The sequence below is a fragment of the Cucurbita pepo genome, chromosome LG20, assembly GCF_002806865.2.
Source record: "Cucurbita pepo subsp. pepo cultivar mu-cu-16 chromosome LG20, ASM280686v2, whole genome shotgun sequence".
Lineage (NCBI taxonomy): Eukaryota > Viridiplantae > Streptophyta > Magnoliopsida > Cucurbitales > Cucurbitaceae > Cucurbita > Cucurbita pepo.
The window spans coordinates 7,574,364-7,599,856 of record NC_036657.1 but is presented as its reverse complement, the minus strand read 5'-3'; the positions used below and the strand labels follow the sequence as shown (position 1 = coordinate 7,599,856).

The window sequence follows — 25,493 nt, the reverse complement described above, 5'->3', positions numbered from 1 at the left end:
TGGCGATGAAACTCTTGTATAGATCAATTGGCTTGCATTTGATTGTGAATCGACATTTCATAATGCGAGAGTACACATAGGAGATACGTTGAGAATATTAATCGGATAATATTACGGCATAGTGGCAATTAGACAGGGGTGACTTGTCCGAGGTTGGGCTTTGGGAGAGAAATGGCCCTCTCGAAACGCTACTAATATTGTACTTTATCTTTCGATATTGGAATACAATTCTATTGTGTTTCATGTTATGGGGATTCTAGCAAATGATTAGGTGCATTGTGAGATCTCACATCGATTAGAGAGAGGAACGAGTGCCAACGAGGACATTAGACCCTGAAAGGAGGTGGATTGTGAGATCCCACGTCGGTTGGAGAGGAGAACAAAGTATTCTTTATAAGGGTGTGGTGGAAACCTCTCCCTAGCAGATGCATTTTAAAAACCTTGAGGGAAAACTCGAAAGAGGCGGTTGGCTTTGATTGTTACAACATACATGGTCTATGGGACTCTTGATGGCCACAGTTTTCACTACTAACTTAAGGATGATTCCTTCAACATAATTTTAAATTCTTTCCTCCCTATCTCAAAAGATATTCGCTTCTTCGATTAGCTTATTTACGATGCAACAATATCTTTGCATGAACTTGTATCATCTGTTTTTGTTGACTACTTGAGTCCATTCTACTGATGAAGTTTTTGAATTCAACTCTGGTATTGATTCTTAGTTTGCTGTGTTTCAGGTAACTAATTTAGTCGGCCAGCTACTCGGGTCGGGTAGACCTCCTATATTTCACTTCCTCTTTCTTCAGTCCAGGCAGATCGGCTTTCAGAACATGAGCCTCCGGCGTCTCCTTCCAGTCTACACGAGCGTTCACCATAGCTGAAGTTTCACGAGCAATTTCCGGAAAGTGAGATGAAAGTGATGAAGGAAAGTGAAAATCGAATGGATCTGAGAGATCGAATGTGGCAAATGGATCGAAGATGCTGCTCCGTCGGCCACCGAAAAAGCTTGGAATCATCGACATCTTCTGAGGTTTAGTTGAAGAAATTGATATACGACTTGAATCGGAGATTTGAAATCGAGATTCGGAAGCGCTTTGATTGAACTCAACGATTATCAGAGGATAATTTGCTGGTTTGGAGTTTCTGATTGGTGAAGAAAGTGAAAGAGGTGAGAATTTATGGCGACTGTCGAAGATTCTGGCTTTCTCGGGAAGTTTCTCTCTTTTTCGAAATATCCTCGCCTCCGTCGTCGAATGAACCTTCTGGGCGTTCAGCCAATTCTGCTACAATGGGCTTCTTTTATGGGCCATACCCTACGTATTTAGAAGATTCCATTTTAGAACAAACCTTACCTCTAGCGGGGTTAGGGAAATTTTTTTGTTGGACGGACCTTCTAACATGTCTATTAATAAGAACTTTCTCACTTTTAGAAGCGGAGGCTTATTTTCTCTCTTCAACTGATTTGAGATTTCATAATCTTCAACCTTATTGGAATCCATCGTCCAACCGATACCATTTGTAACAGTCCAAGCTCACTATTAATAGAAAAATGCGTCTACTAGGGAGAGGTTTCCACATTCTTATAAGAAATATTTTGTTCCCCTCTCCAACTGATGTGGGATCTCACGATTTTCAACTTCATAAAGCTTATTCAGAGCAATCCAACCGAACACATATATTTATGGGTTCGTTTGAATTGGATGTCCGAATTGAACACCTTGACTAATTAATTCAGAGAGGTAACAACGGCTAGAGAGTGAATTCATAAAATTATCAATTGCAACTCTAGTAGTGGAACAATTTATCTCTGGTGAGCGTTGAAGGAGAAAACCCAACGAGTGTGAGGAGAAACTAAAACGACCAGTGATTGTGTAGCATGACTATCGAAGAAGAAAAGGTTAAACTAAAAATGACTAGCAAGCGAGAAGAAATGGGGAAGAAACAAGGAGGAAATGGCGGCTAGTTCAACGGGGTGAGGTGAGTGAGCGTTTGACAACAGGTGATTCATCTAAGCATGTGACAAGCGTTGAGGTCGAGCAAGAGAAAGGAGAAAGAAAGAAATGGTTATGGTCGAAAGTGGTGAACAACTACTAAAAAAAATAGAACCAAATTTAATCTTTACCAGTTAGATTGGATTGTTCTAATTTTTTGAATTGTCAAATTCGTTGGAAAATATAAAATTTAGACCAAATAAAAAGTTTAGTGGTATTTTTATTAATTTTTCATTTAAAAAAAACACAGAAATTTCTGGAGGAAGCCAGAATCTCCGCCCAGTCGCTATAAATACTCGCCTCTTTCAATTTCTTCCCCAATCAGAAACTCCAAACCAACAATTTCGCGTGAAATTCATTCGAACCGCTTCCAATTTTCGATTTCAAATTTCTCATCATTTCAATTTCTTCAACTAAACCTCAGAAGATGTCGATGATTCCAAGCTTTTTCGGTGGCCGACGGAGCAGCATCTTCGATCCATTTGCCACTTTCGATCTCTCAGATCCGTTCGATTTTCACTTTCCCTCTTCTATTTCATCGTACTTACCTGAAATCGCTCGAGATACTTCTGATCTGATGAACGCTCGTGTTGACTGGAAGGAGACGCCGGAGGCTCATGTAATGAAAGCCGATCTGCCTGGACTGAAGAAAGAGGAAGTGAAAGTGGAGATAGAAGATGGAAAAGTGCTTCAGATCAGCGGCCGAAGGAGCGTAGAGAAAGAGGACATAAACGAGAAATGGCATCGGATCGAGCGAAGCAGTGGAAAGTTCCAGAGGAAATTCCGGCTACCAGAGGATGCGAAAATGGAGGAAATTAGGGCATCAAGGGAGGACGGTGTTCTCACGGTGACGGTGCCCAAGGCCAAGGCGGAAGAAAAGAACGCGGATGTGAAGTCCGTTGAGATTTCCGGCTAAACAACAGAATATTTGGCACGGATTTTGTGTACGCGTTAAAATATTTTTCATTCTTTGTAATTATATTGATAAATTGTGTGTTGCTGATTTTGAGCCTATAAATGTAAGCAATGGATCGATATCTGTAAATTGGCTTGTTATTTCGAGACTGTGAAGAACACCAAAAAAAGAAGAAGAAGACAAATACTCGAACAGTTTCCCATAGTGGAAGCAAAAATAGGCCCCTAGTAAAAGCCCAAGTCGGCCCATAGTTAAAGCCCAAGTCGACCCACAGTGGAAGCCTAAATAGGCCCATACTGGAAGCCCAAATAGGCCCAAGTGGAAGCCCAAGTCAGCCCATAATGGAAGCCCAACTCTAAGTCGGCCCATAGTGGAAGCCCAAGCCAGTCCATAATGGGAGCCCAAGTCTAAGTCGGCCCATAGTGGAAGCCCAAGGCTAAGTCGGACCATAGGCAAGTCCAAGTCTAAGTCGGCCCATAGTCGAAGCCCAAGTCTAAGTCGGACCATAGTGCAAGCCCAAGTCTCAGTAGCCCCATAGTGAAGCCCAAATAGGCCCATAGTGGAAGCCCAGGTCGGCCCACAGTGGAAGCCCAAGTCGGCCCATCGTAGAAGCCCAAGTAGGCCCATAAGTGGAAGCACAGGTAAGCCCATAGTGGAAGCCCACGTCGGCCCATAGTAAAAGCCCAACTCGTCCCATAGTCGAAGCCCAAGTCTAAGTCCATAGCGGAAGCCCAGGTAGGCCCATAGTGGAAGCCCAGGTAGGCCCATAGTGGAAGCCCATGTCAGCCCATAGAGGAAGCCCAAGTCGGCCCATAGTGAAAGCCCAACTAGGCCCATAGTGAAAGCCCAACTCGGACCATAGTGGAAGCCCAAGTCTAAGTCCATAGTGGAAGCCCAGGTCGGCCCATAGTGAAAGCCCAAGTCTAAGTCGGCCCATAGTGGAAGCCCAAGTAGGCCCATCGTAGAAGCCCAAGTAGGCCCATCGTAGAAGCCCAGGTAGGCCCATAGTGGAAGCCCAGGTAGGCCCATAGTGGAAGCCCAGGTTGGCCCATAGTGGAAGCCCAAGTAGGCCCATAGTGGAAGCACAGGTAGGCCCATAGTGGAAGCCCAAGTCGGCCCATAGTGAAAGCCCATGTCGGCCCATAGTGGAAGCCCAACTCGTCCCATAGTGAAAGCCCAACTCGGCCCATAATCGAAGCCCAAGTCTAAGTCCATAGCGGAAGCCCGTAGGCCCATAGTGGAAGCCCAAGTGGGCCCATAGTTGAAGCCCAGGTCGGCCCATAATGGAAGCCCAGGTAGGCCCATAGTGGAAGCGCAGGTAGCCCATAGTGGAAGCCCAAGTCGGCCGTCGGCCCAACTCGGCCCATATTGGAAGCCCAAGTCGGTCGTCGGCCCATCTCGGCCCATAGTGGAAGCCCATATAGGCCCATAGTGAAAGCCCAACTCGTCCCATTGTGAAAGCCCACGAGGCCCATAGTGGAAGCCCAAGTCGGCCCATAGTGAAAGCCCATGTCGGCCCATAGTGGAAGCCCAACTCGGCCCATAATCAAAGCCCAAGTCTAAGTCCATAGCGGAAGCCCAGGTAGGCCCATAGTGGAAGCCCATGTCGGCCCATTGTCGAAGCCCAAGTCGAACGCCAGCCCCGGTAGGCCCATTGTGGAAGCCCAAGTGGGCCCATAGTTGAAGCCAAGGTCGGCCCATAATGGAAGCCCAGGTAGGCCCATAGTGGAAGCGCAGGTAGCCCATAGTGGAAGCCCAAGTCGGCCGTCGGCCCAACTCGGCCCATATTGGAAGCCCAAGTCGGTCGTCGGCCCATCTCGGCCCATAGTGGAAGCCCATATAGGCCCATAGTGAAAGCCCAACTCGTCCCATTGTGAAAGCCCACGAAGCCCATAGTGGAAGCCCAAGTCGGCCCATAGTGAAAGCCCATGTCGGCCCATAGTGGAAGCCCAACTCGTCCCATAGTGAAAGCCTAACTCGGCCCATAATCGAAGCCCAAGTCTAAGTCCATAGCGGAAGCCCGTAGGCCCATAGTGGAAGCCCAAGTGGGCCCATAGTTGAAGCCCAGGTCGGCCCATAATGGAAGCCCAGGTAGGCCCATAGTGGAAGCGCAGGTAGCCCATAGTGGAAGCCCAAGTCGGCCGTCGGCCCAACTCGGCCCATATTGGAAGCCCAAGTCGGTCGTCGGCCCATCTCGGCCCATAGTGGAAGCCCATATAGGCCCATAGTGAAAGCCCAACTCGTCCCATTGTGAAAGCCCACGAAGCCCATAGTGGAAGCCCAAGTCGGCCCATAGTGAAAGCCCATGTCGGCCCATAGTGGAAGCCCAACTCGTCCCATAGTGAAAGCCCAACTCGGCCCATAATCGAAGCCCAAGTCTAAGTCCATAGCGGAAGCCCGTAGGCCCATAGTGGAAGCCCAAGTGGGCCCATAGTTGAAGCCCAGGTCGGCCCATAATGGAAGCCCAGGTAGGCCCATAGTGGAAGCGCAGGTAGCCCATAGTGGAAGCCCAAGTCGGCCGTCGGCCCAACTCGGCCCATATTGGAAGCCCAAGTCGGTCGTCGGCCCATCTCGGCCCATAGTGGAAGCCCATATAGGCCCATAGTGAAAGCCCAACTCGTCCCATTGTGAAAGCCCACGAAGCCCATAGTGGAAGCCCAAGTCGGCCCATAGTGAAAGCCCATGTCGGCCCATAGTGGAAGCCCAACTCGTCCCATAGTGAAAGCCCAACTCGGCCCATAATCGAAGCCCAAGTCTAAGTCCATAGTGAAAGCCCAGGTAGGCCCATAGTAGAAGCCCATGTCGGCCCATTGTCGAAGCCCAAGTCGGACGCCGGCCCAACTAGGCCATCGTTGAAGCCCAGGTCGGCCCATAATGGAAGCCCAGTTAGGCCCATGTCGGCCCATAGTGGAAGCCCATGTCGGCCCATAGTGAAAGCCCAATTCGTCCCATAGTGAAAGCCCACGAAGCCCATAGTGGAAGCCCAAGTCGGCCCATAGTGAAAGTCCTAGTAGGCCCATATTGGAAGCCCAGATCGGCCCATATTGGAATCCCATGTCGACCCATAGCGGAAGCCCATGTCGGCCAATATTTGAAGCCTATGCCGTCCCATATTGGAAGCCCAAGCCGGCCCATAGTGGAATCCCTAGCCGGCATATTGTGGAAGCCCAAGCCGTCCCATTTTGGAAGTCCAAGCCGTCCCATATTGGAAGCCCAAGTCGGCCCATAGTGGAAGCCCAAATTGGCCCAAATGAAAGCCCAAAGTGACCCATAATGGAAGGCGTAAGCGGCCCATATGGGAAGCCCACGATGGCCCATAATGGAGCCGAACTTAGTGGTGGAAGCCCGTTTTCTTAAACTGCCGTATCTAGCATGGACCTCCATTATACGAGGGAGAAATAAATCCCTTTACCCTCCGAACTTCCTTGTCCCACCTTCTGTTCTTTGCTCGATCCTCTCCCGATGCCAATCGCTTTGCTTCCCTGCGTAGGTTTCAAGGTGGGATGAAACCTAGCATTTATTTTGATGCACGCTTTCCTGAATCTTCAATGGCACAGAATGGTCGAGGTGGCTTAGTATTTTTTTTTTTTTTTTTTAAAAAAATGGACAAATAAATCAGAAGGAATTACACGTGTCAAAACAGGATACGTCACACATGAAGATTGATAAATCGCCGTCACTCTGAATCACGGGTTTACTCGTACAAGTCGCAACGAGTAGACGAACAGACTCATTTAATCCTGAAACAGACTGCGTTCTTATCAGTTATCAGAAACGAAGCGACCTCCCAAATACCTCACACAAATTTCCCGGCACCGGAGCCGCCATGGACGCCGCCAACAACGCACACCACCACCATGTGTACAGAATGACGCCGCCGATTGATTCCTCCACCGCATCGCCGGAGATGACGCACGGCACGATGATGCTGCACATGACCTTCTTTTGGGGAGCCAACGCCGAGATTCTGTTCAATCGCTGGCCTGGCGAACGCGGCGGCATGTACGCCTTGGCCTTGATCTTCGTTTTCGTGCTTGCTTTCATCGTCGAGTGGCTTTCGCATAGCCGATTGATTAAGGAAGATTCGAGCGCCGCGGCGGCAGGATTGATCCGGACTCTTTTGCATACGGTTAGGGTTGGATTGGTGAATTTAGTGATGCTAGCCGTCATGTCGTTCAATGTTGGAGTGTTTTTGGTCGCCATCGGTGGCCATTGCCTCGGATTCTTGCTGTTTGGGAGTAGATTGTTCAAGAAATCGGCCGTGGCTTCTGGTAAATCCTCTGTTCTTCCTTCTCTTAGTTGTTGAAATTGTTGGATGATGGAAGTCCCACATCGACTAATTTAGGGAATGATCATAAGCAAAGCCATGAGAGCTTATGCTCAAAGTGGACAATAGAAATCACGATGAAGGAATATCAAAATTTTCAATCGAATTGGTTTAGGTTTCGATTCAATTGGTAATGTTAAAATAGGAGAAATTATATTTATTAGGCACAAAATTATATAATTTTAAAATTTATCGGAATTTAATAAAATAATTTAAAATAAAGAGATAATTAAGAATTTTTAAAATTGTTTTACATACTATCTAGTTTCCATTTTTATATTTTAAAATTTAAATTGTCAATTTTAGTCATATAAATATTGAATATATATTATATATATGCATAGGAAATAAAATAGAATTTCATTATAAAAGGAAACTTATACAAATTTATGTTAGAAAAGTACATTTTTAAATTTAGAAATAATAATTGGTTTTGCAATTTAGATTAATGTGTTGAAAAATATGAAGAGGGAAAAAAAGAAAATATGTGGAGGACGTTTTTTTTTTTTTTTTTNATATATATGCATAGGAAATAAAATAGAATTTCATTATAAAAGGAAACTTATACAAATTTATGTTAGAAAAGTACATTTTTAAATTTAGAAATAATAATTGGTTTTGCAATTTAGATTAATGTGTTGAAAAATATGAAGAGGGAAAAAAAGAAAATATGTGGAGGACTTTTTTTTTTTTTTTTTTTGGTTTAAAATCCCGGAAATAATTTAGAAATTTTGAATGTAGGGTCAGCCTCAAGAACAGAGCAGCCAGTTACATCGTGACACGTGGATAAGGATTCAAGAAACCTAAGGCGGCGGAGACGAGACACGTTGCTAACTAATATCCTAAACCTTCGAAGTCTAAAAAAAATATCATTAAAAAATATCTGCGCACTTTTCTAACATTTTAAAAAATTAAATGCTAGATTTAAAAAATATATGAAATTTTAAAAATAGGATTAAAATGTTTTAGTTTAATTTTTTTTTTTTACAATTAATATATAAACTAAAATTGTTTATACTTTTTAATGTTACTTTTCAAAGTGAGTATTTTTTAAAGTTATATAAATAGTATGTGTATATATGTACGATAATCCAAAGGAGTGTATGAGAATATAAATTGGGTAACAACATTATGAGAATAATTATTTTCATTTTTACGACAACGGAACAACAATTGTATGACACTTCTTCTAACTCCATGAACAAGCTAAGTGCGTGAAAATTGCACTTTGCGAACAATTTAAACGTATGATCGAGCTTCGAGTCATGTCTGGTAGAAAAATGTTTTACAAAACGTGAACAAGGAAATGCATTGAAAACATTTAGGCTAAAAGCAAAAAAAACAACAATCACAATTATGATCATATGTTACGTGATTTTGGGGAATCGTTATACACCCCATCGTTATACACCCCATGTTGACATGATAAGAATGGTAAAAACCTAACTACACAGGAAAGCAAGTAAAATTAGTTTGGGCAACAGGTCCTCGACAATTATGACCGTGACATCTGATATACGACTACAGTTAACATGTTTTGGACAAACATAACCGTGAGACTTACCGTAAAATGATTGTATATCTTTAAGAGTGAGAGTATTTTCCTACTCGACACTCCTTAGACACGCGTTGAGGCTCGTCTATTGACGGGCTCTGAAGGCCTCATTATCCTTATTTGCCTGACATGATCTTTTCATTTAGCTTAGCCAAGACGTTCAAATCTTGTTTGAATTAGGACACCAGAAAGGCCAAATGCTACCAACTTGAGGGTGTTGCATGGCCGCAAACTGTTTGATAAAATGTCTGAGAGAGTTTTTGTGATGAAAAAGGGGTCTACGTGGGGGTAAGCCAGTTGTTTATTTCTTGTCTTTGGCGTATGATTTATGCTGAACTGCAGCTGTAAGTAACACTGTCGGCAGCTGTGTTGCGTTGCTGCATGAAGAGTTTAAGAAGAAGACAGATTTTGTTGTCCCAATCTGAGTTACAAGAAGATCATATTCATTTGAAAACCACAAAAATTATACCCATCCTTTCTTCTACACTCATGGTGGAACTGGAGGTGGAGGGACTCGTGATATTAGAAGAAAACGTTTTGTTATGTGTTCATACTTCCACCATGGTTTGTTTCCCTCTCCAACTCGTTGATGTGAAATCTCACAATCCACCCCTTTGTACCCTTTGTAACCGCCCAAACCCACTTTTAGTAAATATTGTCCACTTTATCCCATTACTATTTGATAATATTATCATTTAAGATCATTCTCAATCAGACATAATTTCGGTTTATTCATATACTCGGGCATAGAACATTACATTATACTTTCTAAATAAGTTTAAATATTTAGATTAAAATATTCAAATTTAATTAACGAGAGGACTAATTTTAAATTTTATTAAAAGTAAAATGATTAAATGAAAATCGTAATTTAATAAAAAGTTTATATTTAATATTATAATGAGAGTGAGAGGGCTACGAAAGGAAATAAATAATGCATTTAATTTGTACATGATACAAAAAGGAATATTCAGCTTTTACTAAGTCCAAGCAATTTCAAATATTATTATATATTTAACTTTTTATTATTTTCCACTCTATCATCGTTCTAGGTTATATTTTAGGGATATTTAGGTCTTTTACCTTATTTACTGTTCTAAATGTCAATTTTGTAATATATATAATTAAATTTCGAAGTAAAAAATTTAGAGGTATTAAAGATACAACAAAAATAATTAAATTATTTAAACAATTATTGTAAAGGATTGAATACCATCTTATTTGAAAATTATTACCAAAGGATTTCCATATAAAAAAATCCTTTTTTTTTTCTTTTTTTTTCTTTTTTTTTTCACATTGCAGTATTAATTTCCCAAACATTATTTACGGTTTTGCCCCTAACGGAAAATTATTACCCAAGGATTTCATCTAAATGCCCTCTCGTGGATTGGTGAAGCTATTTTTCAGTACGTCCATTCTTGAGGAAGACCCACGTCGATTTGGCTGCTCGCCGCCGTCGTCGCCGCCTCCACCGCCGCTGTCGCTTCCAGATGACTTGTCTTATCGGTATGTGACTTTGTTGTTCTGGCACTAGCCGCAGCTTCTGTTAAACAAGAAACATAAATGAATAAACAAATAGGAAGAATCTGTCGTCATTAGCCGCAGCTTCTGTTAAACAAGAACATAAATGAATAATTAAATAGGAATCTCTAGTCAGATGATAGAGAATCAACCAGATCGAATAGAGACATAGAAGGGGGTAAGCGAGCAATTATGTGTGGAATGACCGCAAACTGTTTGTGAAAATGCCACAGAGAATTTTGTGATAGGAAATTGAAAATTTACCTCTTAAAGCTGTGAAGCCAGTGATCTTTTCTCTTGTCTCGTTGTCCATTCTGTCGTAGTGAAGTTGTAAGGCTTGTAGGACTCTCACGGGTATTAGAACAGTGGAGCAGCCTGAGATAGGGAAGGGGAGGGAAAATGATCAATTTGCTTAGTGTTTTGCCTTGTATGGGAAGACAACGCATCTCCATTACAGAATTTAACTATAGCGGGCAGTGCAAGTGGTTTAATGATTCAATTGGGTGTCGTTGTCAGCCACCTTCTTTTAAAGGGATGGATGAAGATTCCATCAAAGAAGTGGACAAGTTTTGTCGGCCCAACCGTGAATGGTTGGAGGTCTTATAGATTCAAAGCATTTGGGAGGACACGGAATCTCTATGAATCCAAAGAAAGATACGAAAAATTAAAGGAGCGGTATGAGGAGAAGTCCTAAAATGCATCACAGTAATGCTTTCAATGGCAATTCATAGATGGAAAAATCCCAACAAATGGGGTATGAGATCCCACCTCCGTTGGAGAAGGAAACAAAACATTACTTATAAGGGTGTGGAAACCTCTCCCTAACAGACGCGTTTTAAAATCGTAAGGCTGACAGTAATAAGTAACGGGCCAAAGCAGATAATATCTGCTACCGGTGGGCTTGGACTGTTACAAATGGTATCAGAGCCAGACACCGAGCGATGTGCCAGCGAGGACGTAGGGCCACCAAGAGAGGTGAATTGTGAGATCCCTTGAGAAGGGGAACAAAACATTATTTATAAGGTGTGGAAACCTCTCTAGATGCGTTTTAAAATCGTAAGGCCGACAGTAATAGGTAACGGACTTTATGTTCCTGAGGAGGTTAGCTAGTTAACCGCTAAAATGATGTAAAAAACCAACTAATTATTGAATGAAAGGAGAAATTACCCTTTTTCTTGGGCGGCTGTGGAGGCTGAGGACATGGTGCTGAACGGTTGTAATTGACATGGCGGGGCAAGAACACTCCTGTCCCGGATGACCCTCCTCCTGGTTTTGCCCCTGAATTGGCTTGTGAGGTGCTTCCTTGAGCCTGCTTGGCTTGTGTGGCGGCGGAGCTTTTTTGCTTCATCAACTGCTGCTGCTGTTGGTTCTGCCTCCGCTTCTGATTCTACAAGGAGGGTTGAGTTTTGAATCAGCAAAAAAATAGTGTAAGAAACAGAGAGATTTGGGGGCTGAGGGGGATTTGAATTTCATCTCACTTTGGAAGAGGAAGATCTGGTTCCTCCATGTTGGGGGCTTGTTTGGATTGATTTATCATTTGTGCTAACTTTTTTCATCTTCTCCAGTTTGCTGAAAACGTTGTGTGAAATATCCAGCCCTCCACGCTCTACAACCACCGGCGTCGATGGCGGCGATGGCTCCTTGGAAGGCCCTTCTGGACTTCCGTAGCTGCTCCCAGTGCTAGAGCCTAGTGGTGACCACAGCGTTGAAATTGGCGAACTAGACAAACCCCATGGCTACCAAAAACAGAAGACACCCACAAAATAATGAAAACAGAGGAACAAGGAATTTGAAAAACGCCCTGAAATCTCTTCCACTCCTTACTAAATTCAATACCTTGTTCTGTATCTCAGGTTGAAAGCTTTCAATGGAGGAGTTATCATCATCTTGAAGCATGTACTGAGCCATACGCCGACTTAACTCAGCTGTATAATCATCATCGCCGCCGCCGCCGCCGTCTCCGCCGTCATCTTTATCACTTTCAATCTCTGATTCCACCTTTGAGCTGAAGCTGAGAAATGAATCAGACCGTCCATAATAGCTTGACCAATTGTCTCCTACAAAGGGGTTCTGCTTATTTCCATGCTCAGCCTGAAACTGTGAGTAAAACTTAAACTCTCTGCCTTCTGGGTCTGCCGCCATGTCCTCTCCTTGGTGCTCACAGAGAGAGAAAATAACAGAGAGAGAGAGAGAGAGACAGAAACAGAGACAGAGACAGAGAGATTGAAAATGGAAATTTAAGCGCCGTAGATTTGGACTTTGCAGTCCATGAAGGAGTACAATGAAATATTTTTATGGTTACAGTTACAGAACAGGCTGTTGGGAGTGTGGGTTCAGTCCGCCGGTGGCCGGCCGCCGTGGGGTTAGGTGAGAGGTGGCTTTGAAGAACGCAGAGATCTATGGCCTGACTTTTCTGGTTCTATATACAAGCGAAAGCAACGATATCCTCAACCTACAGTATCTATCAAGATATGAGCTTTTGAATCCCTCTTGGCCTCTACTTTCACTTTTTTTGGATTTCTTTTTTATCCTATTATTAAAATCAACACTATATTATTTTTGGCTTAATTTTTATTTTAGTTGTCTTTTAAATTTTTAAAAAATTCAATAATTACAGGTGCCGTGTGAGGTCTCATATCGGTTGAAGAGGGAAACGAAGCGAGGGAAACGAAGCATTTCTTACGTGAAAACTTCTCACTAATATACACCTTTTGTAAAACCTTAAGAGGGAGACCAAAGAAAAAAATTTAAAGAGGACAACATCTGTGGGGTTGTTACAAGCTGAAAAAGGTTTATTTTAAAAAAGCTAAATTTTTTCTACTTAGATTATTGGATAAATTGCAGGTGTTCACATGGATAGAGAATCTGACCAATCCAAACTACCCAAACAAAACTACACAGGTTAACCTAAGGTTAGTTATTTCCTGTTTAGATTGGATCAAAATTTTTTAAAATTGAAAATTTGGGTGGTTTGTTAGTTGTTGTTTTATCCAATTAACTCAAAAATAGGGTTACATTCCAACCCTACTTTACCCAATTGGTTGATATATAATTTTTTTTTAAATAATTATAAAAAGAAAGGGCAGACAATTTAACTAACCGAATTGGATTGTAAACTCTATTTGGGTTGCTTGAGTCACCAACTAGACTAACGGCTGTACTCCTAGGAGATATTTTGATAATAGTTGTGCACACTATCATATCATTTACCTACCCATTATTGTAAATGCACACTATCATATCATTTACCTACCCATTATTGTAAATCTTATTTTTTACCGAATTCAAAGTGATTTTGAAATACGTATAAAAAAGGTGAAGGAATAATTTTGTAATTTTTTAAGATTTTTTATATTTTTAAAACAAATATCAATTTTTATTTTTTAATATTAATTTAACGTTAAAGATAAGATTAATTATTAAACTTTATGCTTCATTTAATAATTACTATTATTATTTAAAAAGAGAAAAGAAAAAAGGAAGCAAAAGTGTCACTATACAGGATTATCATTTACACTTTTTTTAATAGAAGAAATCTCTTTTTTTTTTATATTGTTATTTATTGCGTTATATTTCTTTTCAAAAATTATATTATTATTATTATTATTATTATTATTATATTCATGAAATTGATAGTGACATCTTTGATTCAATTTTTTTCCAGTACACCTTTTTCCTTTTTTCGATTCGCTAAAATGATTTTTTTATTAAAAAAAATCTTTTTTCCTTTTTTTTTTAAAGAAAAAAAATTGGGAAATTTCTAGAAATATTTGGATTCCTCATAACTGAGGATGGCAAAGCATCTACTACCTTCTCCCCCACCTCATTGCCATCTCTAATAAAAGAAAAAGGTATTCTTTAAGTTGGAGGTGGGGGCAAAATGGGGAATAAAGTTTATTCCTCGTTACAATGTCCGACCTAGTTCAAAAATTACACCGTTAATTTAAAAGATAGAGTTTCATTAAATATAAAATTTAAATTTTAATGGATATTGTAATAGCAAAATTGAAAGTTTAGAGACTTATTAGATATAAGAATAAAACTTCGGATGCGTATTAGCCGAATTTTCAAATGGTAAATAGAGATGTCCATGGTATAGAGTGGGGACAGAAGTACCATCTCCATTCACGGGGATTGAGTTTGCAAATATATATATATATATACAATATAAAGTGAGGTGGTGGGGCGAAAATTTGGGTAGGGACATGGAAGGAGAATATAATCTCTGTTCTCAACCCCATTTAGCTAGTAGGGAGAAATTTCTCTTTGCTCCCTCTCTCGTTCTCTGTTTAAACTTATATTGTAAAATCCTCTATTGGTTGGAGAGGTGAACGAAACATTTCTTATAAAGATGTGGAAACATCTCCCTAATGGACGCGTTTTAAAACCATGAGTCTAATGCTGATATGTAATGGGTCAAGGGCGACAATATTTGCTAGCGTGGGTTTGAGTTGTTACAAATGGTATCAGAGTCAATTACTAGGCGGTGTGTCAGCAAGGACATTGGGGCCCTCAAGGGGGTGGATTATGAGATCCCACATCGGTTGAAGAGGAAAACGAAACATTCCTTATAAGAGTGTGAAAACATCTCCCTAACAGACACGTTTTAAAATCGTGAGTTTGATGGCAATACGTAATGGGCCAAAACAGACAATATCCTAAAAGTTTCTATCAAACATGACCTAAAAGCGGGTCTTTAAAATATTACTTAAACTTTGGTATAAATACGATAGGACGATGAATGTGTTAATGTTTATATAAGAATGTCCCTTTTCTAGTAGCACCCAACACATTACCAAACATTGTGGGAATTGAACTTTGGTTTGACAAAATAGCATATATTAATCATAATTAAGGAATCTTTCTGTTTTTCAAAAGAAATAAATTAATAATAATATTAATTTAAAATATAATTTGGAAGTCAACCTTTCTAGTTATACTTTCAACTACTCCCATTACCAATAACCTTGCCAAACTCAATTATTGGTGAGAGAATATTTTAATTCATTTTAATAATTATTTGGTTTTCATTTTTCAATTTTTAAAAATTGGGTTTGATTTTTCGCAACATTTGAATTCATAGCTTTTTAATGTATAAGTCTGTATAAAATGAATCCACCTATTGTGCACGTGCGTCAACAGTAATTTGGTAGACATCTATATGAGGGTTGATCGAGAGTTTTCGATTCCTTCGAATTGGACTCAAAGAGGTCGAATTGTATCTCTAGAGTCTTTTTGGGATGAGAATGTGTTTGTGACACGCCCTAGGGCAAAATGGTTCGCTTTTGGTAGAAGCATGCTCGTGCATGTTGGGGTGGTGTTTGAGGCACCTTAGCTTAGGTCGAGGTGGATAATTTATCATGTAGTCCTCTTTTTGACTTTTGTAGAATTTAATTAACCTCGAGGTTTGGTTGATTGGGCTTGAATGATAGTCAGCTCTAAGCTTAGTCAACCTTGAGCTAGATTGAATATTGATTTATGGATTAGGTCATTAGATTATATAACTTTACCAAATATTTGAAATTAATTTTGACATTTTAACGGCTAAATTAATAAAAATACAAATATCTCTAAATTTTTAAAAGTTTTAATATACATTAAATTTTAAAAAATTTAAAATAATGTCTATAAACTTTTTAAAAAAATAAAAAATATTGGAATAAATTTTAAATTTAGAATTGAAATCATTAATATTAATATTTTGTTTTAAAAATATTTTTTTAAAAGTTTCAAAAGGATTAAAAAAAATGTTTCAACTATTAAAAAAAATATTTTTGAATTTTCTCAAATTCGTTAATATTCTTATATTTTTAAAAAAACTTCAAATGTATTTTTTTATTAATTTAGTTTTTTTAAAATTATTATTATTTCATTTTGAAGAACACTTTTTAATTCTGTACGAATATAATTCAAATTCTTATTCATAAAGTTTTAAGGAATAAGATTCATTCTCTTTTTAAGAATGATTATTAAATTCATTTAATAAAGTAAACAACAACCAATAAAAATCAAAATTTTGGTCTCGTTTTTTATTCTTTAGAATATAAAGAGTTCGAGTCGAGTGGATTGAAATATCTCGTTTTTTGTTTGGTCCACATACGTCACAAAAATTTTAAAAATATTCTACTTTATCAACTCCAATCGTGTTTATTATTAAAGTCTTATGGATGTTTATATGATCCGGGGTAACCCGACCAATCTAAGTTACTCAATTCAAATCATAAAAGTTGGGTTGTGTTAAGTTTTTTCGATTTGGGTTGAATTTAATTTTTGAAAACTGAAAATTCAGTTTACATTGTGGGTTGACATTTTTTTGGTTGGGTCAACCCAACCAACTGAAAAATAAGGTTATAACCCGACCCAACACTACCCTACTTTTAAAATGATTGAGAATATTTAACTTTTGTTACGGATACCGAATTTAATGTCATTTTAGTTACTAATTTACATGATCTCCCGACCAACATAGCCTACTCAATTCAAATAATAAAAGTTGGGATGGTTTAAGTTTCGGTTTCGGTTTGGGTTGGATTTAATTTTGAAAACCGAGAATTCAGTTTGCATTGTGGGTTGACATTTTTTTTGTTGGGTCAACTCAACCGAACAATAATGTTACAATCTAACTCAACTCAACACTACCATACTTTTAAAATGATTAAAAATATTTAATATTTTTAACTGATGTGAGTGATCTCGTGTGACTTATAAATGTTTAATATTTAAATTTTATGAGATTTTAGTTATTAATATAAATAGATTTTAAAAAAAATAATTAAAAGAAAAACAACTCCACTCGAAAAATTCAAAATAAAAAATTTTAAATAAAAATATTAATAAGAAAATAACCCTATGGTGGAAAATTTTCAAATATAAATTATTTAACTTCACAAATTAATTAATTTTTGTGAGTAATAAAAAAGTTGTAAAATAATTTTCGAAGTCATTTATTATTTATTTATGGTTAAATTATGAATTATAAGGACTATTGTTATTTAATACTTAATACTTTAAGAAATTTTAATTTATCCCTAAAGTCTTCAAATCAGCTCCTGTTTAACATTGACAATTGACATAATTAAAACTGCGTTGACATATTATGCCCATTAAATAATTTTTATTTAGTTTTCATAACGAAAAAATTTAAAATTAATTTACCAATAATGTCAACTATTTATTATTTTTTTTCTAAGTTGAACTAAAGAATTTGTGTAACAAAAAGCTATTTATGTTCAAAATTAAATGTTATAGAGGAGTTAGGTCATAAAGTTGGACTATTTTGGATTACCGAAACACAAGTAAATCAATCATGGAGATGTGCTTAGAGGAGTTAGGTCACGTGATAGCAATAATTTAATAGTGCTCGGAAAAAGCTAGATAGTGTAAGCTCAATCATCGAGTTAGATCAAGTGAATCCCATGATTAAGATGAGCTTAAAGAAGCTATGGGTTGTGAAACTGACCACTGGGTTAGGTCTTATGACGCCTGTAACGACCTATGTCCAAGATTTGAAATCCGAATTTAACATCTGATGACCCCAACATTTCCTTCTGACATGATCACATTACATACTCATCGTTTATTTGAAGTGAAGACTATCCTCACAAACCAACACGAGTCTTTACAACATGCTTTGTTTTCACTCACATGCATTCCAAGAAGATTTTTAGTAGATCACCAACATAGAATTGCTCTAAGTAAAGCACATTTAATCATAGAGTTTCTAGGATCGAGTCACCGAAAAAAGAGATGTATCTTATTGAAATAGATATAGTAATTTTCAATTCTTTTAAGAATTTTTTATTATAAAATTTAAAAATAAGTTTGAGTGAGAATATTTAAAAACAAGAACAACAGTGTTCCGATTCCGACATGTTTCTAACTTGGACGCCACTTTGTTAATTGCTTCCAAGAAACACAAACTCCGCCACCAAATCAAATCAAATCAAATCAAACTTTTGAATTCTTTTATTTTATTGTCTTGATTTAGCACCTTCATCTCCGTCGCCGTCCACTGCCATGTCCGTCGTTCCACGGCGGCGATCCTCCTCGACCAGAATCCATGTCATGGCCCTCGACGGCATCGTCAACGTCAACTCCCTCTTCACCTTCGCCGTCTTCCTCGGCATTACCTGGTACCCCACTGCTGACCCCGCCGTCAACCTACTTCCCGACGATGACGACGGCCCCTGTGCCCCAGCCGCCGCTGCAGCTCAGAGCCTCATCGCCTGCCATGTGTACTCCTTCAGCTGCTTCCTCTTCTCCAGCCTAGTCGCCTCGGCGCTAAAGCAGGCTATTAGAATCATCGGCCGCGACGATGGAGAGCATGGTGTAGCCTACGCGCCGGCGTTACGCGTGGGGATGGTGGCGTCGGCAGTCGGGTCGGTGCTTGGATGTGGGTTTTTGGTGGCGGCGCTGCTGAATTTGGTACAGATAAAGTTAGGGACTTTAAGTTGCCGACGGTGGGAAACGGTGGCGGCCGCCGTGCCGTTGGTGAGTCTGGTTCCTATGGCGCTTTTCATTTACATCGTTCTTGTTCTTCACGCCTTCACGCGCTAGCATTTTCCCTCTCACTCAATTTTTCTCAAGATTTATATCAATATTGAGTTAATTATTTTGCTGTGATTTTAAGAATATATGTATACATATTGTAAATTTAGAGTTTATTAAATTATTCACGAAAGTGCACATAAATTCGAAACGGTTGGTAGAGAACGTTTGCGTATAACTAATTATCATTCTAAAAGTTTACGTAATTTTTTTGACAATGTCCGATGAATAACACTAAAAGTCTTTAATCTATCGTCTTATAATTATTGAACTGAAAATGAAGGCACAGTTTTAATAAAAGAGGAATTAAAGGAAAGAAAATACAGAAAACTTCACACCATTTTTCAAAGTAAAAGAAAAAACAAACAAGAAATTAATTTGAAATGGTATACACAATGTAATGTAAATCCAACTTCAAAGCTCCACTGCTCAGCTTCGTTATGAATTCCTGCACCAAAAAAAATGTATGTGATGAATAGAAATGTGTGTGATAGGGGAACCAAGTAAACCCGACCAAACCCGAAGTTGGCATTAGATACAAATTATCTCCTCCCACAACTAACACAGCTCAACTCTGTTGCATAACTAGAGAATTTTAACGAGCATCGCTAACCATGGCAATTGTGTCAATCAAAGCAGGTAAAAGAATGAACGGATTGACCAAACTGATGAATAGGTCAAACCACCATGAAGATGAAAGTTTTACTTAAAATGATTTCTTAAGAACAAACGACTCAAAATCATCATGCCGTCTAAGCTTTTTCCTAATCTGTTATACATTTAAAAGATCTAAGAAAGGATAGGAACCAAGTAAAACCGATCAAACCCAAAATTGGCATTCGATACAAATTATCCCCTCCCTCAACCCACACAGCTGAACTCCGTCACATAAGTCGAGAATTTTAACTAGCATCAGTAACCATAGTAATTGTGCTGATCAAAGTAGCTAAAAGTATGAAATAGATCAACCAAACGGATAAACAGGCCAAACCATGAGAGATGAAGTTTTACTTAAAAGAAGCAAACCATCTAAGAATTCTTAATTCTACAAGTTTTAAGAAATGATATGATGTGCTTTTTTGGAATGTTCTTAAGAATCGAAAAACAGGAAATATAAAAAATCTTCCTTTTTCTTTATTCTCCCTGAAATCTGTATATAATTGTTGAAACAAAGATATGGATCGTTTTTTTTAATTCTTTTTTCCTAATAGCATGAAGATTTGGTCTCTCTCTGTCATAAATGTTGGATGATTTCAGGGACTTTCCACTTCCCTTAGGATGGAAGTATGGTTCAAATGATTTGCAGCCATCCTTGAAAGTGGAAAGCAAAGATTCTATTGGCCACTGCTATTATTAATCAAACCCTAAAGAATATATGGTTGGAAAGAAGGCAAGATAAACGGTTGGGGGAGTGGGAGAAACTAGCAAAATTCCATGCTTCTCTATGACAGGGAGCAAGTAAAGAACTTACTTTTACTTTTTTGAATTTAACGGTTCTCGAGAATCGAACCATCAACCTTTGGAATAGTAATTGAGGCCTAATCTATTGAGTATACTTGAATTGACAAAAATGTTGTTATACCCCAGTTTCTTAACACAAATCATTGAGGAATTTTGTAACGTTCGATGTTTGTAATTTTTCACATACTCAGGAAAACTTTGATTCTCATCTAGAAGGAAAGGAACAAGAAAAACAGGAAACCTAACTCAATGAACATATATCTGAAAGATTAGGATTAAGAAACAACAGAGTTACCAAACAATGGAAACTCTTTAATATAAATTTACTGCTACATTTTAAGAAAGTCAATGAACAAATAATCAAACTAAAACTAAAAGTACTAAGACAAAAATGAAGGTTTCAAAATTGAGGGACTAACGAATAAAAGTTGAAAATATAGAGATAATAAAATAAACCAAATGTGAGAATACAGGCACCCACGTAATATTCGAACATTTTGAAAATTCAAGGACCAAAATGATCGAACACAAAAAAAATATAGGGACTAAAATAATATTTAAACAAACAAAAAAAATACGGATTAAATGATGATTTGACTAAATGTTTGAAATTTCCTATTTGTATGGTATATTATTAGTGGGTTCACAAGGAAGCAGCTTCTAAGCTTCTTGGTATCAGGTGTGTGAAAAGACATGGACGATGGAAGTTAAACGTTGGTTCCAATAGAATTCTCGATGGTTCTAGCACAAGGATCATTACTAAATATAAAGAAAGTGATTGTGAATCAACTTCTGACTGAGAAAGAAAAGTCTCTTGTTCGACCATATTCTTAGTCAAATCAATCTCAGTTTGATATTTCACTTTCACACAACTAATGTCACTGACTGTGGATTCTAATATTCCAAGGAAACTTGAATCACGAATGTGAGTAAACGCAGCAACATCGAATAAGCCTCTCGAATTCACTCTAACTTATCGTAACTAACAAAAAAGCTTCGAAATATACATTTATGCCGAAAAAAATGACATCATACCTTGGAAAATAGGAGGGAATTCATGCGCCACCAAGGAAAGGCAGTCGTCCTAATAATAAAGAGAACCTACAAAAAGTACTTGAAATCAGAGACTAAAACGGATGAGAACAGATTCCAATAACTTCGTCCATTACTTTATCTGTACCTTGCCACCAATTTCCCCTAGAAGCAGGTTGGAAGTTGTTTCCATTTGGATCATCTTCTCCCCCACTTTTCTTCAACTGGGTCATCAACGAAATCGCAACAACATGAGAAGAACAATCAGTTTTCGCTCGGTCTGATAAAATCGTAAAAGTTACAGCAGAGAGCACACATCTTTGACATTGATCCAAATTGATTGACAAAGTATACTCACAGTGGGGGCAGGGGATGGGGATGGTCCAGCTGATGGGGCCTGGGAGTAACCATCTTGTCCTCCATAGTATAGAGATGAACTCAGATGGCAAGGCTCCAAGCTCCCTCCTTGAAATTATCAGATCTTGTTTTTGTTAGGCATAACTTAATTTCTTTTTTCTTGAGAACGGCTAAAATTGAGGATTATATTCTTAAGAATAGTTACAAATAATACTCTTTATCTTCTGTAAATGATATACTCATATATTCTTAAAAAGGTTTCAAACAATCCATCCCTGTGGTTTGTGAATTTGCATATCATACCCTTCTGTCCTTTTATTTTAACGGGATTGATACTTCAATTCACACACCTGAATTTCCTTGTCTGGCGTGGGATGGTTGATTTCCATTGGCCTGTTTTAGCCAATCCCCAGAGCTAGAAGAATTCCTGCCTCCCCCCTGAAAATTAGAAAATAATAGTTAAATAAACGTGATGATTTGACAATGACTCACAGGAGGAATAATCTTATTCTAGTCGTCATGAGCACTCCTTTAGTTTGAACGTCCTATTTTATTTTTGACCTTTAAATAAAAGTTCATTTTAGTCCTATGCCATTTTATGGCCCCAGCCATTCTTTAGTTGTTTTTCTCCCTAGCCATAGGCTGTTGTGGTTGTAAGCTCAATTAGTTAATCTTTCCATTTTTCAAAACAATAACAATAAAACAAGAAAAAGAGAGGCAACTTTTTAAAGACTATTTATTTATACAAGGACATGCTGATTCAAGCGCATACACCATTGATATCCACCATTGATATCAGACTCAGTAAAGACTAAGGATGAGATTCTCTTCGATGGAAGTGGCCAATAATCATTGTCCAAAACTGAAGAAAGAACCATATATTTTCATATTATATTTGAGTAAAAATCAGGTATCTTGAGTTTGATACCAAAAATGGAGACAGACTGCCAGAAATTTCTGCTAATTATAACTAAAACAATTGATGAAGATTTATAAAAAGTTTAAAGATCAAAACGTAAGAATTAAAATGGAATAACTTTGAAGGTTTGCAATTAAAACTTTACATGAGATTCCTGCAACAAAACTTGCAATAGCAGTCGAAGTAGGAAATTCAGGACAAAAATATATCATTGCTAATAGGCAAATAACAGGGGGACCCCTTAAGCAACGAACTTTATAAAATGCCACATGAGTTTCAAAAAGCCTCCTCTTAACATTATGCAGCAAAATCTAAACCAATTTGGAAAGGAGAAAGAAAGTTCTACGTAGAGAGGAGCATTACCTTCTGTGGAGAAGGAAAGATTGCTGCAAAGACTTCTGATGAAGAAGTTGATGGCGGCTCCTTGACATCGAAAAGATCAGCAACGAAAGAGGAGGCTTGATACCCTTTAGACTTTCCCTCCATTTTCTCTTAATCTTTCCTTCTTACCTAACAAAATTACTCTCCTTTTCCACCACACCCTATTGAAAGAAATCAGCAGAGTAAGAAATGAAAGCAAGAAACTATGCTTGTAAGGATCTCTACTAATGAGCTAAGCTGCTAAGAATGAGATATGTCTAAATTGACTCCTCAACTCACTATTTATAAGAAGAAGGCGATGGCTGCTGCTTTGTCACCCATGTGCCATCATCCTTGGGGAAAAGAAAAGAAAGAGAAGCCGCCTCTTTCCAATTAGTTTAACAAAGATCTTATTTGGGAATTTTTCATTTGGAAATTTCCTCATTCACTTTCTGGTCTCTGCATACAAAATAATAATATCATCCATGCTTTCCTGTGAGAACATAGGAGGATAAGTGCCAGGTGGGTCCACATGTGATCCCAATTGGACATATCTTGTTGTGCCACGTGTTCTTTAATGGATAATGCAAACTCACAAGCACAATTATGTTCATTATATTATCTGACCCAGGTTCTCTTCTTCCCCACACAGCCAATGGCAATCCCTGAGAGTGCTTTTACAAGTTGAAATGACTTATGAGAGACAATGAAAGTGAAAAAGAAAGAAAAAACTCAAATGGGTTTCGATCCCACATGTATATCACAGGTGACAAGATAAGGTTCATCTCTAAGATAATGCCATAACAGAAGAAATCGACTGTTTTTAACTCCAAATTTTTCATTATCCCAATTGATTCCAACGCCATCAACAATCTAGTCTATCTAACTGAGGCAGCCAAATGATTCCATGAATTCTGACAAAATTCCATTCCAGAACCTAGAAAAATCAAGGAAAGGAAGATTCGTTCAAATCCCCATCATAAAAACAAACCAATCCATCATTGAAGATATGATAAAAAAAAAAAAAACTCCCTGAAAAACAATATCAAAATCTAAAACAGTACGAATTTGGATAAGGGTAAAAAAAAACTGAAAGCCAGAGGAGTTGCACAACTTGAAGCCCTAAACAATTTCTTTAGGGGAAAATGGGGTTGTGGGGATTTGTTTGGTCGTTTCTCCATGATTACATTGGGGAAAGATTCCAATGTCGAATATTAAAAGAAAATAGTCATCAATCATATTTGAGAGAGACGTGAAGCCACTCGATAACCACTCTCGTGCAATCGATGCGAAATATTATCTTTAAGAAACGTTACAAACAAGAAATAGGGGAATTGAAAAGGTCTAGTCCATTAATATCAGCCATTGATCGATCAATCAAGCGTGATCTTACCTGGAGAGGGTCGGCATTTTCTTCTGAGAAATCATGGAAATGAGAAGGAATCGTTCAATTTCAATTCCCTGTCGTGAAAATTTCGCGATCGATGATTGTGATGGGGAGTGAAACTGGGAGAGGATTAAATCAAAATAAATGGAAGGACGGGACTCATCTTTGGAATCTGAGATGTCAATTCCATCAAATCAATGTGTTCGATCCAAAATTTTCAACGTCCGATCCATTCATGTAAACCTGATAACTGATTTGTGGATCGAAGTAATTGGTGGTGAAATGAACACTCCGAATATCACTTGAATGATTTCAGAATTGACAAAATAATAATAATAATAATCATAAAGTATTATTTAGTAAAATATTTTATTTTATTTAACTACTAAAAATAATTAAATAAATATAAGTGTTTATATGACTCGGTAACCCGACCAATTTGGACTACTCAAGACATTTTTTTTTAAGGTTCGGTTGAATTTTTAGAAAAACAAAAATTCGATTCAGTTCATGGGTTGACGTTTTTTTTTTGTTAGTTCAATCTCACAACCCGAACTTAGTGTTACATCTCAACCGGAACCTAGATAAATGTTTGATATTTGAATTTTATGAGATTTTAGTTATCATTGTAAAACCGGTGAGGCTGACGGCGATACGAGCCAAAACGGACAATATTTACTGACAATGAGTTTAGGTTATTACAAATAATATAAAGTTAGACACGGGGCGGTGTGCCAGCGATAACGTTGGCCCCCAAAGGAGTGGATTGTGAGATCCCACATTGGTTAGAGAGGAAAACGAAGCATTCTAAGAGTGTGAGAACTTTTTCCTAGTAGACGCGTTTTAAACTTCATGAAGCTAACGACGATATGTAATGATAAAAAACGAACGATATCTACTAGCGGTGGGTGTGAGTTATTACATTTGTTGAGTTAAATAATATTCTTATATTTAAAATTAATTAGGTTATATTTTTTTTAATTATTAATGTGGAGTCATAAAAATCTGCCTGATAATAATATCTTGATTTAAAAATTTGAAATTATGTGAAATAAATTTAAGAATATTAATTAATTTATATTTGTAATTTTAAGTAAAGGATGGAGAAGAATAAGAATAT

At 38.1% G+C, this 25,493-nt stretch overlaps 6 protein-coding genes across 9 annotated transcripts; 3 read left to right on the top strand and 3 right to left on the bottom strand.

Annotated features, from left to right (window-relative positions):
• Positions 1-785: 785 nt before the first annotated feature.
• On the bottom strand, positions 786-1,387 carry LOC111783272 (18.5 kDa class I heat shock protein-like; the record flags this gene model as incomplete). The annotated part of the gene is given in 1 exon segment (XM_023664189.1): positions 786-1,387. A coding segment is annotated over 1 exon segment (237 nt), but the record flags the coding sequence as incomplete, so codon positions are not given.
• An 893-nt stretch (positions 1,388-2,280) lies between these two features.
• On the top strand, positions 2,281-3,034 carry LOC111782672 (17.3 kDa class I heat shock protein-like). The gene has a single exon (XM_023663469.1). It carries the CDS (start codon positions 2,419-2,421, stop codon positions 2,905-2,907), a length of 489 nt encoding a protein of 162 aa, XP_023519237.1. The 5' UTR covers positions 2,281-2,418; the 3' UTR covers positions 2,908-3,034.
• A 2,340-nt stretch (positions 3,035-5,374) lies between these two features.
• LOC111782720 (copper transporter 1-like) lies at positions 5,375-8,147 on the top strand. The gene is made up of 2 exons (XM_023663513.1): positions 5,375-7,178; positions 7,976-8,147. The coding sequence occupies exons 1-2, from the start codon at positions 6,734-6,736 to the stop codon at positions 8,011-8,013; spliced, it is 483 nt and encodes a 160-aa protein (XP_023519281.1). The 5' UTR covers positions 5,375-6,733; the 3' UTR covers positions 8,014-8,147.
• A 1,834-nt stretch (positions 8,148-9,981) lies between these two features.
• On the bottom strand, positions 9,982-12,865 carry LOC111782484. The gene is made up of 5 exons (XM_023663241.1): positions 12,147-12,865; positions 11,789-12,046; positions 11,478-11,697; positions 10,575-10,685; positions 9,982-10,332 (listed from the first exon to the last, which is right to left on the bottom strand). The coding sequence occupies exons 1-5, from the start codon at positions 12,450-12,452 to the stop codon at positions 10,193-10,195; spliced, it is 1,035 nt and encodes a 344-aa protein (XP_023519009.1). The 5' UTR covers positions 12,453-12,865; the 3' UTR covers positions 9,982-10,192.
• Positions 12,866-18,143: 5,278 nt separating this feature from the next.
• On the top strand, positions 18,144-18,981 carry LOC111782741. Its single transcript, XM_023663534.1, has one exon. It carries the CDS (start codon positions 18,327-18,329, stop codon positions 18,864-18,866), a length of 540 nt encoding a protein of 179 aa, XP_023519302.1. The 5' UTR covers positions 18,144-18,326; the 3' UTR covers positions 18,867-18,981.
• A 105-nt stretch (positions 18,982-19,086) lies between these two features.
• Positions 19,087-24,515, bottom strand: LOC111782742. 4 transcript variants are annotated; one of them, XM_023663536.1, is made up of 9 exons: positions 24,380-24,504; positions 23,583-23,923; positions 23,287-23,445; positions 22,990-23,168; positions 22,058-22,145; positions 21,709-21,815; positions 21,499-21,574; positions 21,354-21,419; positions 19,087-19,305 (listed from the first exon to the last, which is right to left on the bottom strand). In XM_023663536.1, exons 4-8 carry the CDS (start codon positions 23,110-23,112, stop codon positions 21,403-21,405), a joined length of 411 nt encoding a protein of 136 aa, XP_023519304.1. In that variant the 5' UTR covers positions 23,113-23,168; positions 23,287-23,445; positions 23,583-23,923; positions 24,380-24,504; the 3' UTR covers positions 19,087-19,305; positions 21,354-21,402. The 4 variants fall into 4 exon arrangements, 3 of the variants coding, with proteins under 3 accessions (XP_023519304.1, XP_023519303.1, XP_023519305.1); XR_002813184.1 differs by having other exon boundaries at positions 21,709-21,831; positions 23,287-23,923; positions 24,380-24,515; XM_023663535.1 differs by having other exon boundaries at positions 23,287-23,923.
• Between the last annotated feature and the right edge of the window lie 978 nt (positions 24,516-25,493).